General features: G+C 45.3%; 1 protein-coding gene across 1 annotated transcript in view; it reads left to right on the forward strand.

The window, feature by feature from the left end:
- The window catches only part of MINDY4B (MINDY family member 4B), a 54,303-nt gene that overhangs the window by 9,801 nt on the left and 30,308 nt on the right, over positions 1–14,194 (forward strand). The window contains exons 2-4 of the mRNA XM_070467090.1: positions 2,968–3,076; positions 3,602–3,629; positions 5,280–5,447. Coding sequence (XP_070323191.1) covers positions 2,968–3,076; positions 3,602–3,629; positions 5,280–5,447 — 305 coding nt within the window. The remainder of the gene's footprint in view (positions 1–2,967; positions 3,077–3,601; positions 3,630–5,279; positions 5,448–14,194) is intronic.

The following is a 14,194-nucleotide window of genomic DNA, read 5'->3' on the forward strand; positions in this document are numbered from 1 at the left end:
AGTCTTCAAATGACCGTATCACTAGGTTCAGGCACTCTGCTTTTCAGGGTAAAACCAAACAAGATAGATGAGACCTGTGTAAGTAAGTGATATACCTTTTTCATAGATATGCAAATATTCCCATTTCACAGATGAATAAACTGGCCACGGAGAGGTTAAATAACTAGTTCAAGGCCATACAGCTAGCAAGAGGTGAAAACATGATTCAAAACAATTGGGGTCCAGAGGCCATGCTCTTTACCACTCTGCTCTCCTACCTGTCCCCTGCATTTCCATAGTTCCAAGCCACTATTAAAACTGTAAAGGAGGAAATGAAAAAGAATTTCTTTATGCCTCTTATGTTTACAACAAAAACACTGAACCCAAAGGAAGTTGATGAGACGTCTGAATATTAAATTGTTAAACATTCACTAAAAGTCAGTTTAAGCAAACTGGAGGTAGAACGTCCTCAAGCAGCAGTGGTTGATGTGGTGTCTGTGGTTGATGTGGTGTCTGGCTGCATTTCCATGTGCAATCAGCCCCCTCAGCTCTGACCCTCACTCTAGCATAATAAATCCACGCAGCCTCTTTGCTTTGACCTCTTAGTCTTCCCAAAGATTTTACAAACCGTATAGTCAGAAATGTCACAGAGAAAGTGACCTCCTGCTTAAGAGGTTCAATTTCAAACAGAAAAGATAGGAATCCTTTTCTGATAACCAGTATTTGTTTTTGATTAAAAAAAAAAAAAACCCACTGTATTTCTCAGCATTCTCCAGAGAAACAGAACCAACAGGATATAAGAATCTCTCTCTCTTTCAATCTATACACATATATATTGGCCAGGGCTTCTCTGGTGGCTCAGACGGTAAAGAATCTGCCTACAATGACCTAGGTTCTATCCCTGGGTTGGGAAGATTCCCCTGGAAAGGAAATAGCAACCCACTCCAGTATTCTTAACTGGAGAATTCCATGAACAGAAGAGCCTGGCAGGCTACAAAGAGTTGGACATAACTGAGTGACTAACACTTTCATGTATATTGGCTGCACAACTGTCTAAAATATGCTGGGCAGGCTGGCAGACTGGGGATCCAGGAAGAGGCTGACACTGCAGCTTCAAGTCTGAAGGCTGTTTCCAGGCTGACTTCCCTTCTTCTGCTGCAGATCTTGGTCTTTTCTCTTAAGGTCTTCGACTGATAGGAAAAGGCTCACCCACATTATGAAAGATAATTTCCTTTACTCCAAATCTACTATTTAAATGTTCAGTTCAGTTCAGCCGCCCAGTGATGTCCAACCCTTTGAGACCCCATGGAGGGCAGCATGCCAGGCTCCCCTGTCCATCACCAACTTCTGGAGATTGCTTAAACTCATGTCCATCAAGTCTGCGATGCCATCCAACCATCTCATCCTCTGTTGTCCCCTTCTCCTCCCACCTTCAACATTTCCCATCATCAGGTGGCCAAAGTATTGGAGTTTCAGCTTCAGCATCAGTCCTTCCAATGAATATTCAGGACTGATTTCCTTTAGGATGGACTGGTTGGATCTCCTTGCAGTCCAAGGGATTCTCAAGAGTATTCTCCAACACCACAGTTCAAAAGCATTAATTCTTCTGCGCTCAGCTTTCTTTATAATCCAACTCTCATATCCATACATGACTACTGGAAAAACTGTAACTTTGACTAGATGACAAACCATAGTTTTATCTGCAAGGTAATGTCTCTGCTTTTTAATATGCTGTGTAGGTTGGTCATAACTTTTCTTCCAAGGAGCAAGCGTCTTTTAATTTCATGGCTGCAGTCACCATCTGCAGTGATTTTTGGAGCCCAAGAAAATAAAGTCTCTCACTGTTTCCATTGTTTCTCCATCTATTTGCCATGAAGTGATGGGACCAGATGCCATGATCTTAGTTTTTTGAATGTTGAGTTTTAAGCCACCTTTTTCACTCTTCTCTTTCATTTTTATCAAGAGGTTCTTCAGTTCCTCTTTGCTTTCTGCCATAAGGGTGGTGTCATCTGCATATCTGAGGTTATTGATATTTCTCCCAATAATCTTGATTCCAGTTTGTGCTTCCTCCAACCTGGCATTTTGCAGGGTGACAATATACAGCCTTGATGTACCCTTTTCCCAATTTGGAAACAGTCTGTTGTTCCAATCTGGTTCTAACTGTTGCTTCTTGACATGCATACAGATTTCTCAGGAGGCAGGTCAGGTGGTCTGGTATTCCCATCTCTTGAAGAATTTCCCACACTTTGTTGTGATCCACACAGTCAAAGGCTTTGGCATAGTCAATAAAGCTGGGTACCATGGCCTAACAAGTTGGGTACATAAAATTAACCATCACAACCATCAACATTCTTTATTATGCCAGTCATTAAAGCTATGATTCATTCAGCTAGTAGGAAGAGACATACTTTTAAATTTCTCCCAGAAAGAAATCAAGCCAGTCCTTCTTCACATTGTGTAAGACTTCTGTGTGCTAAAATCCATATCAAGTTGGCCTTGATATGGCCAGTTTCTTCCTACACTTTACCCAATAGTACTTGATACTGTTTTTCAATATCATCATGATGGCTTTTAGTCTCTTTGACTACACATTTCCAAGGAGGCAACACAGCGTAAGGTGCTATCACATTCCATGAACATGATATCTCTCATCAATTAAATTATCCCAGTTGCTTTGATACAGATAAGTAATTGCAGTCCTTTTGTTTATAAATCTGCGTCTTGGATTAAACATTCATGGTATCCATACAGTGAAGAAAAACAGAGAAGTATTTCACCCCTAATGAAAGTTTAATCATGATCTGATAGCAAGGTCTTACAAAAAGCCCAGAGTTGCAACTGTGTGGCGTGATCTCCTCATTGGTCAAAAGGTAGGGACCGCACACACGTCACCTGGGCATCTTTGCCAGCCAACTCATTTCACGGCCAACCTGCTCTCTCTCCCATTTGAACAACTTCCTTCTTCCAATTCTCTACATTATCTAATAGTTATGGAGCTCTCAGATGAGGCACAAAACTCCCAAGGGCTGGATTTAGAGGAGATAACCAGAAAGATTTTATTTCTTGACAAATGGAGGGAAATCTTTAGTTGTCACCGGTAAGATGCTCTCATTTTCTCAATCCTCTAGAACCAAAGGGATTTCTTGTTTTAAATTCTGTATATTTATTTTCGGTCTTTGGGGGGGGGTCTTCCTTGTAGGCTGCTCTCTCGTTGTGGTGCGCAGGCTTCTCATTGCAGAGACTTCACTGGTTGCAGGGCAGGGCCTGTATGGCTCCTGGGCTTCAGAGCACAGGCTCAACAGTTTGGGCGCACAGCTCCAAGGCAGGGGGAATCTTCCTGGAGGCGGGGACGGAACCCCTGTCTCCTGCACTGGCAGGCGGATTCTTTACCACTGAGCCACCAGGGAAGCCCCCCTAGAACCAGGGCGATTTTACGTGGCTAAACAGCCACTTTTACGCTTGCTATGTGAGAAGTCTCCGTTACAGATTTACATTTAAAATGCTTCAGGTATAACTGTTTGCAGAAAAAGCATCCCAAGCAAAGTGGAGGCTGAGGAGGTTTGAGGGAATAAGGGTTGAATAGAATGAGTAATTTTCTTGATGTTTTCTCTTTCATTTATAGGTTGGGAACCAATAATACAACTTCTCAGGTAATTACTTTTCTCAAAGTCAGAGTGTTTTCCTCTAGTTGCTTCTTCAAACAATCACATTAACAGCATAATCTGCATTTATTCTGTGCATATAATGTCACTCGGGCGCTCGGCATTTAATGTGTGAAAACAAAAAACTGGAAACGCTGTTGGAGATCTTTTCTTGTGTTTTCTTTCCTCATAAAAATCTCTTCTTACTTTTAAGAGCTACCTTGCATCATTAAAAGCACCATATGGTTATTATTTTCAAAAATAAAAATCACATGAGAATCTAGAGTTCCTACACTTGAGAAATAGCACTAGATTCTGACATCCAAGTGCTTCAGTGATCCTGAAGAAAAGTAGCTCTGAAAATAGTAATCATATTGATTCAGCTCCTGAAAAATTGTTTTCCTTCACTATCTTCAAATAAGGAAAAGATGACTGAATTCAGATGTTAAAAGGTATTTTAAAATCTGTTATACAATATAAGATGAAAGATGTTTTCCTCTCCTGCCACCTGAAAAGGTTAGAAGGTAACGGGCTTTGTATTTCAGATATTAATTCAATCACTGAACAAACACTGCACAAAATATTAAGGTGATTTTCCTGGCACTAGTGTATAATACAATCAAACAATTGAATTATTAATATTTTAACTATAACAGTAAAGCACCTCGCTCCAAGTAACATATGATCAAAAACCTTATTATTTCTGCTGAAACTCTCTTAGCCAGTCTACATTACAGTCAGAGAGACAATACTTCTATTTCAGTCCTAGAAGTATTAAATGGAGCTAGCTATCATTTGGGGAAATAGAATAGTCAAAAGATAAAACAATCTTTGCAGGGAAAAAAATAAATAAATTGTGAGTTAAGCTTTCCACAAAGTGGGGGAAACCCCCTGCTACAAATGTAAAGATTTTCCATGTGATTTACAAAATGCATCTTATCCCATTTGTATTCTATGACTTGCATGCTGTGTTTCTGAGATAAAGTATTTTAGCCTCTAGGAATCCAGAAAACAAGGAAGGCAGTTTCCTTCACGTTTCAGCTACCAATTGGTCAGACATGTTTCATGACATTAGGATAGAAGTTTAAACCAAGTGGAAGAAGAACTGATGCTACCTTATATTTAAATGCTGTAAGAATCAGTTAAGAAAAGTTTTTTCTTAAAGATAGGGAGTAGTTTTTTAAGGAAGAAAATCATTGCACTCACTTGCTAGGGATCAGGAATGTGAGAGAATTAAAAGAAGGTAACCTGACTTTTTTTATTGGCCAGTTAACAATATAATGAGAAATACTCCGTATAGACTAGAAAGATTCACTCATTGTTTATAAAATGTTGTCTCCTCAAAACAAGAGACAGTAACATTTACAATTGTCTATAAACATAACTTCAAGTCAAGGTCTTGATAGCATTAATTATGTTTCCATAGTTACACTTAACCTCATCGAGTCACATAAAACTTGGGAGAACCCCTTTGACACAGACACTGGGATTTCTGCCTCTTTTATATCTATTTATGACCATTTTCAGACATCTCTAAAAGGGAGACAACATTTTATGAACACGGATATTTCAGGGAGAAAGAGAAAAGAAGGAAAGCAAAGTAAAAGGTCATCAGCAGCTGTTTGCTCTGTTTTTTGGTGGTGGCGGCATTTCACACAGAATCATGAAGGTGACCACACATCTGCAGGTGAAACTGAAGATGGAACAGGAAGGCCTCAGCCAAAAGGACAAGGACATTTGCCATCAAATAGCCTTTGTTCTGTTCCCAAACCCTCTATCATCTCTTCAAAATCGGGCGGCTTTCCTGTCTCCCTAGCAATGGCCATGGTAAGTATAGCTTGTCAATTAAACATGAAACGAAACGTAATCTTCCCCAAACAACAAGGCTGGGGGAATCTAATCGGCTGTCATGTGAGAGTATTATGGAAGATAAGACTACGGACAGCTGTTATTGCTAAAGGAGAATATAGTGAAACTGACTTATGCGTGGTATTTTTCAAGGACACTGGTGATGTTACAGTCTTTCCTTCCCAAACTCTGAGAGTCTCTCTTTATCGACTTCCTCAATTTGACAGCTAAATGTGAAGGCGTAGGGTGTTAAATTCAAATAATTGACCATATAAGGTAGGATGGGGTAGATGATAAAGACGGCAAAGGTGGAAAAACGGAGTAGATGTGGGAGACAGGACCCCTGTGCTGTGTGGACAGGAGGAAGATGGGGAACCTTCCCCAGCGCAGTCCTGCAGCAAACACACGATCCCAAGGAGGAAACACTGTCTGGGGTGCCAACTAATAGTCAGATTTGAAGAGAACCTAAAAGTTTGAGAATCCAAGTGGATCTGGAAGCTGCTATTTCCAGGGACCACTTGCTCCATTCAAACCGTGACCAAGGTGGGGGCGAGGGGCTAAGGCAGAGACCCAGCCACATCTCCTTGTGTGGGCTGGGGGCAATGCCTTGGCAAGCGGCCAAAGGACCAGCTGTCATGGTCAATGAGGCATGGTTGGGACCTGGGGAAGCACAGCCAGCGATCGAGGAAAGGAAAAAAAGCACCAGTGAGGCTGAGCGATCTTTCCGACAGGATGGTCCTCCAGTATCGCCCTTTCAATCACAGTGAACATCAGGGGTAATTTCTCCGCATTCAGCCCATCCTCTCAGACTGTATTCTAGAGATATAGGCAGAGACCTCTCCTTGGGGCCCTAAGAACAAAAGTAGGAAGAGGTACTTTCTTTCTGAGGACACGCTGCACCTGGGTATACTCTGAGAACACACCCAGGACCAGCCTGACGATCCGGGCAAAGACCAGCAAGGCTGCAGTCAGGCCACCATGGACAGAAAGTTCCGCAGTCCGTGCCCTATAGGCAGGATCCCCGGTGGGAGGGAGGGATGGGAGCTGGACCCCTTTCTGGGGGAACCTCACAGTCTCCACCTGCTTTGTGAGCCCAGAGGCCAGGCTGGCCCTGGCTGCAGTATTTCCAACCTCAACATAACCCATAACCATTCCTCAGGCTCCCAGATGGGACAGCATCACACACAGACTATAGCCTCCGTGTTCTTCATCTTCACGCACATCCTCATGGACTTCACGGAGCAACTCTATCCACTGCCGGAGTTGTGGTGCAGACATGCTGGGAGGCACATGGGCTCTTTCTCATCATCACAGATCTTTCTGCCTCAACCCACCTTCCCCCTTGTGCTCGAATGCCGGATGTCCCAGGCAGACAGGCCAGCAGGGCTCTCAGAGATGCAGCACTTGGCTCATTGGTGGCCCAGCCCCTGGATGGTGCTTTAACTTGTTTCTCAGGCATCTAGTTTATCACTCTCCTTTTGAATAATTAAGACAAGTAAAGTGTCATCCTGTTAGAGTCTCTAGCCTCCGTGGTTATTCTGCCTACGATGTGCTATAGGAACAGTAGTTAGGGCAACTGAAGTCACACCTCAGTATCCTGGGGGTTGGTTTCAGGCACCCCCAGAGGAAACCAACCCCTACCACACTCAAGTCCCTTATATAAAACTGCCTAGTATCATTGGTCCCCCAATATCCTCAGAGACAGAGAGCTAAGTGTCTCTGTATTTTACTGTACAAGGTTTTTAATAAACAATCCTGTCGTTGTTCAGCCATTCAGTCATGTCCAACTCTTTGTGACCCCATGAACTGCAGCACACCAGGCTTCCCTGTCCTTCACCATCTCCCGGACCTTGCTCAAACTCATGTCCATTGAGTCGGTGATGCCATCCAACCATCTTGTTGTCTGTGGTCCCCTTCTCCTCCTGATTTCAATCTTTCCCAGCATCACGGTCTTTTCCAATGAGTCAGTTCTTCGCATCGGGTGGCCAAAGTATTGGAGCTTCAGCTTCTGCATCAGTCCTTCCAATGGATATTCAGGGTTGATTTCCTTTAGGATTGACTGATTTGATCTTGCTGTCCAAGGGACTCACAAGAGTCTTCTCCAACACCACAGTTCAAAAGCATCAATTCTTTGGCGCTCAGCCTTCTTCTCACATCCATACATGACCACTGGAAAAACCATAGCTTTGACTAGATGGACCTTTGTTGGCAAAGTAACATCTCTGCTTTTTTTTTCTGTCTAGGTTTGTCATAGTTTTTCTTCCAAGGAGCAAGCACCTTTTAATTTCAATCTTTAATAAATAAGTCTTACTGGGCACTAATGAATTTCTATGGAGAAGGTCATTTTAAAACTTACACATTAGGAAACAGGAAATACACTACCTTTTATATGCAAAACAGAGAAAACTGTGATTCTATACTAGTTCTGTATTTGCCTGCAAATGCACACAGAATTTTCGAGAAGATTTCCGAAAATGTGACAATAGTGGGGGGTAGGGGAGAGAGGGACAAAAGACTTAGGGCAGGGGGAAGTCTTCTCAGCATAGCTTTTGGTGCTCTCTGGATTTCGAACCATGTACATGGACAATCTATTTTTTTTTTTTTAAACACCATTATAGGACTTCTCTGGCAGTCCAGCGGTTAGGACTCTGCACTTCCAAGGTGGGGCATGTGTGTTCGATCCCTGGTCAGGGAACTGGGATCCCACATGCCATGTGGCACAGTGACCCCCCCGAAAAAAAACAAAAACTACATTTTTAAAATGCATTTGCATTTTAAAAATGGTGGTGGGGGGGGGGGAGAGGCAGTCACCGATGTTTCCAAAGTCTTCTAGTTTCTCTCTCTACTGTGGAGGCCAGTGAGTCCGGGTCTGAATTCTCCCACTTGTCTGCAAGCACAGACATGATGCAATTGGAGACCTCCTCAGTGACTTTTCCAAGATAATTCTCTCCCTTTGGAAGAGGCTTGGAGACAAAAGAATCAGACTTGATGAAGTGTTAAAGAAGTCCCAGGAGAAGAGAGAATTGATTTTTCTTCAAAAAAGCTGAATTTGGACGAATTCCAATTATCAGGAGCAGATGATAGAGTGTCCTTTAAACAGCAGCAGCATTAATTAAACACACGCTGGGATTTCAAGATGATGAGCCTTGGGACTCTGAATATGCATGTCCAGGAGTCAATCTAGAAGCTTGACCAGACCAGTTCTAATGGAATATTTCAGCACTGTAGCTGCCTGGCAAATTTGCAGAGTGATTGGATCTTCATTCTCCCATGAGAGCTCCGTTTGTCATCATCCAGCTACTCTCGCTGTCCCCGTCCATTTGGAATTGGGATGCATGGGACTTCCTAACATTTGCACATGCTTTTTGCTGGGAATCTGCTGAGAAAGTAGGGTGGGCAACGCACACAAGTCCCCTTCACTGTCTAACTCTCCAGTTTCTCGCTTTTTGCTGCCCTACTTCCAGTTCCACAGCCTTCTCCCTTCCCCAGCCTCACATCTCACAGTGTGTGTGGTGTAATGAATGGCCGGCCAGGCTGCTGACTCAGGCGAGGTCCTCGGAGAAGGTGAGAGTCCTCCTCAGGGCTCTTCCGCTCCCCCATCTCACCCCGTCCTCCCCTTCGCCCCCACAGCTGCTGATCTTCCCACCAGCAGCAGCTTCCATCCTCCTCCAGAGCCAGCCCTTCTGTAGACTCAGCCTGGAACACATTCTTGTTGCCTCTTTTATCAGCAGCCAATAAACAAACCCCTAGTTGCATTTGGGCTGCCACCCAGCAGGATCAGCTAAAAAATGTAATATGGGAGATCAAAATATTCTGGGGGAGACCCAGAAGAATGAAGCTCTAACAGAGGATAACAGGCAGTGGGTTGGCCTTGAGATACCAGAGCCTGGTAACTCCAGCATGCTGTTATTATGCAGTCGCCCAGTCATGTCAGACTCTCTGCGACCCCATGGACCACAGTACACTAGGCCTCCCTGCTCCTCACCATCTCCCAAAGTTTGCCCAAGGTCACGTCCATTGCATCGGTGATGCCATCCAGCCATCTCATCCTCTGACACCCTCTTCTTCTACCCTCAATCCTTTCCAGCATCAGGGACTTTTCCAATGTGTCTGTTCACATCAGATGGCCAAAATACTGGAGCGTCAGCCTCGGCATCAGTCCTTCCAATGAGTATTCAGGGCTGATTTCCCTTAAGATTGACTGGTTTGATCTCCTTTCTGTCCAAGTGACTTTCAAGAGTCTTCTCTAGCACCACCGTTCGAGGGCATCAATTCTTCATTGCCCTGCCTTCTTCATGGTCCAGCTCTTACAACTGTACGGGACCACGGGGAAGACCATAGCCTTGACTATACAGACCTTTATCGACAGAGGTCTGGCTGACCTTTGTCAGCACAGATCTAATAGATGGTCTTGCTGCTGCTGCTGCTAAGTCATTTCAGTTGTGTCCAACTCTGTACAACCCCATAGATGGCAGCCCACCAGGCTCCCCCGTCCCTGGGATTCTCCAGGCAAGAATACTGGAGTGGGTTGCTCTTTCCTTCTCCAATGCGTGAAAGTGGAGTCGCTTAGTCGCGTCCAGCTCTTGGTGACCCCATGGACTGTAGCCGACCAGGCTCCTCTGTCCATGGGATTTTCCAGGCAATAGATGGTCTTGAGTAGATGTTTATTTAACTAATTAATTCACTGTGTCTGCACAATCTCCAAGAGAAGCATCTCAGTACAGGAGAGTGGATATCATCCGTGTGCCCCTTCAGACGCCTGTTCTACCCCTCGCCACTCTGCTTACTGCCCTGGAGACTGAGCTGTACTCGCTTCATCAACAGGGCTCCCTCCTCTGACTTCCTGCTGAGTTTGAACAAGGGGAGCCCTGGAGGGAGGGATGGGGATGGAGTCAGGTTGAGCGAGCTGGCAGAATCCCTTCCCTCTGAAGGCAGTGCCCCCAGGCCTCCTTTCTGCCTTCCCCACCTCCCGGTCCAGGAGACATAACAACTTCTCACTCCTGGTAGCTCCGGCACTCTGCACTAGCCCTCGTGGCTTCCCCACATGCAGCCATCATCTTTATAAACAGTCCCTGAATTAAACTTTCCTCAAGTCGGTTATCCTGACTTGAGTGCCATCTGTTTCCTGCTGGGACCCTGGCTGGTGCCAGCTGAAAGGTTTGCATTTGAGTCCTCCAGCACCATTTACGAGCTATGTGACCTTGGGCACACCACTTCACTGCTCTGGGCCCCAAGTTCTTTAACTGTAAAACGAAAGGGCCAAATTAGATTTTTATTCAACAAATACTTCTTGTGAGCCTACTGTGTACCAGGTACTGCACCAGATGATGAGAAACTGACCGTGAGCATGACCAGGTCTAGAGATTACCACTCTACTTGGCGGGCTGGTTTAGAAATGTCTTAGGGCTCACTAGTTCTAAATTCTCTGATTCTACAATGGTTCAGCAATTTCTAAAGCAGGAAAGGATTCAGGGAAGGAGCTTCAAAGAGAATTATTCTACTTCAAGTTGTGAAGTACGGTGATGTGGCTGAGCGATGGATGGAGACAGGGGGTCACAGGGAAACTCTAAGCCCAGGGACAAGGGACAAGGCAGTCAGGGTAAGGAAATGAATCTGTTGGGGAAAATGATCTGTGGGTGCGTGCGTGTGTGTGTGTGTGTGAGAGAGAGAAATAATGATCATCATCCTTAGCATCATCACAGCCATCAGGAAAGAGAGGTAAGTATTCCTGGAAAACTAACAAAGTAAAGAGAAAAACTACAAACCCCACTTGACTGTGTTAAATAATAACACTCATTACAGTCATTTATTAGGACCATTTACCATTTGTGTCTAGTTACCAGGCAGCACAAAATATATGTATCGTTTACCGTGTGTCAGGTTAATCTTGTTATAAATTATATTGATATGAAAGTCAGTGTTGGGGGGATAAACTGGGAAATTGACATATACACACTACTATATATAAAATATATATAATATAAAGATACTCTGGGTCGGGAAGATCTCCTGGAGAACCTTCTCCAGTATTTTTTGGAAAAATATCTCCAGTATTTTTGCCTGGAAAATTCTGCAGACAGGGGCGCCTGGTGGTGTCCAGTCCATGGGGTTGCAAAGAGTCAGACACAATGGAGCGACTATCACTCATATATAAAATAAATATCTAATAAGGGTCTATTGTGGGTTTCCCCTGGTGGCTCAGATGGGAAAAGAATTTGTCTGCAAAGCAAGAGACCTGGGTTCGATCCGGGTTGGGAGGATCCCCTGGAGGAGGGAATGGCAACCCCTTCCAGTATTCTTGCCTGGGAAATCCCAAGGACAGAGAAGCCTGGCGGGCTACAGTCCACAGTATCGCAAAGAGTCAGACATGACTGAATGACCAACACACACACAGACACACACACAGGGGCCTATTGTGTAGCACAGGGAACTCTGTAATCACTTACATGGGAAAAGAATCTAAAAAAAGAGTAGATATACGCATATGGATAACTGATTCACTTTCTTGTACACCCGGAGCTAACACAACGTTGCAAATCAACTACACCCCAATAAACATTTTTTTAAAAGTCAGTGTTACGTAAGTAGGGTGGGTCATCTCCACTGCCACGCTGGCCAGTGGGGGCTACCCCGAGGGGCCTGCAGCCCCTCTGCTCTAGGCCTCCCCAAGATGCATCAGATGGCAATGCTCCCTAAGTTGGAAGGGGCAGCTGGCAACATAAACAGGAGTCTGATTTGGCTCACTGAGTTTTTCAGTTGAATTTGAATTCTAAGCTTCCTTAGTTCTGACGGTCTTAGTCTGTCACATTATCCACGGTTTCTCCTCCCTTACTCCTGCCTGTCTCTGGTCTTTTTCCATCTGGGCTGGAACTTTCTTCCACACAGCATAAGACGTTCCAGCGCAGACAGACTGTGTTTTCACAGAGGTAATAACAGCACTTATGCTTCCCAGAGTTCTTTCCATACATCTTCTCTTGCAGTGGGATAGCCTTCCATTTCAGGGATAGGGGCTGAGCCAGGGGTTATCCCCATTTCAGAAGAAGCAAAGAAAGTCTTAGGTTTGGCAATCGGTCAGCAAGGAGCAGAGCAGGGGCTTCTCAGCCCTGGAGTCAGGGGGGAGCCCTTTTCCTTCCGCACTGTGCAGTCTTGACGTCAGGGAAACACTTTCCATCCATGTCCAGTCCCCTGCCCAGGAGCTGGTGACCCTTGTTGGTTAGAGTGCACACCGATTCTGTCTTCCAAGAGCAGCCTTTGTGTCTTCTGCTCCCTCCCCTTGACAGACACGGGACACATCATTTTCCCTCAAGTGCAGTTTCGGGCTCTTTCTCACTCTGAAACGTATCTGCCTCTTTTTCTCTGTCGCTAAGTTCAGTCGCTAAGGCATGTCTGACCCTTTGTGACACCATAGACAGCAGCACGCCAGGCTTCCTTATCCCTCACTGTCTCCTGGAGTTTGCCCAATTCATGTCCATTGTACTGGTGATGCCATCCAACCATCTCATTCTCTGTGGTCCCCTTCTTCTCCTGCATTCAATCTTTCCCAGCATCAGGGTCTTTTCCAATGGGTTAGCTCTTCACATCAGGTGGCCACAGTACTGGAGCTTCAGCTTCAGCATCAGTCCTTCCAATGAATATTCAGGGTTGATTTCCTTTAGGATGGACTGGTTTGACCTCCTCTCTGTCCAAGGGACTCTCTTGATATACAGCCTTTGATGGCCTTGCTATACTCCTTTTTTCTCTGTCGAGAGAATATTTTCTTTCAAAGGTTGGAGCGGGGCGGCCAGGAAAGGTGGCACTAGTGGTAAAGAATCCACCTGCCAATGCAGGAGATGCAAGAGACATGGGTTCGATCCTTGCATCTGGAAGATCCCCTGGAGAGGGAAATGGCAATCCACTCCAGTATTCTTGCCTGGAGAATCCCTTGGACAGAGGAACCTGGTGGGCTACAGTCCATGGGATCACAAGGAGTTGGACACAAATAAAGCGACTTAACACGCATGGACGCCTGGAAGCAGCCCCTGGTCGGACATTGAGAAGACTGTTCCAGACGCATGCTTCTCCTGTGTGTGTCCTTCTTGGAAACCAGGGTTTGCTCAGGGCACTGCTGAGAAGAGGTGCTCTGGCTCTGGGTCAGTTGTGCTCAAGGTTCCATTCGTCCACACTCTTCAACTAGCTCCAAACGCCTGAGCGTGCGAACAGCTCAGAACACTCCAGAATCAGATTCAAGGTACTTTCCAGTCTGAGATTCCGCTGACTTTCTGCCCCATGACCCTGGAACACACACATACACACACACACACACACACACACATACAATGTTCTAGCCTCACTGAACTGCTCACTGTCCCTAGATACCCTGGTACCAGGTGTGTGCATTTGCAGGTCTTCCTCTCTGCCCAGCCTCCCCTCCTTCACAAGTGACAGGCCGTTGTGTGGTTGTTGCAGTGTGGGATGTGTCCCTGGGCTGGAGTATGGGGTGTCTGGGGCTGCGGCATAAGAGACATTGACTAACAAGGAGTTGCATCATGGAAATTCAGTCCCCTCTCCACTCTGGCAGGCCAGGGAGAAGACCAGTTAAGGCGCAGGACATGTTCATATCTTCCTTTGTAGCTCAGCTGGTAAAGAATCCACCTGCAATGGAGGAGACTGGGTTTGATTCCTGGGTCAGGAAGATCCCCTGGAGAAGGAAGTGGCAACACACTCCGTATTCTTGCCTGGGAAATCCC

Source organism: Odocoileus virginianus, chromosome 4, assembly GCF_023699985.2.
Source record: "Odocoileus virginianus isolate 20LAN1187 ecotype Illinois chromosome 4, Ovbor_1.2, whole genome shotgun sequence".
NCBI classification, from domain to species: domain Eukaryota; kingdom Metazoa; phylum Chordata; class Mammalia; order Artiodactyla; family Cervidae; genus Odocoileus; species Odocoileus virginianus.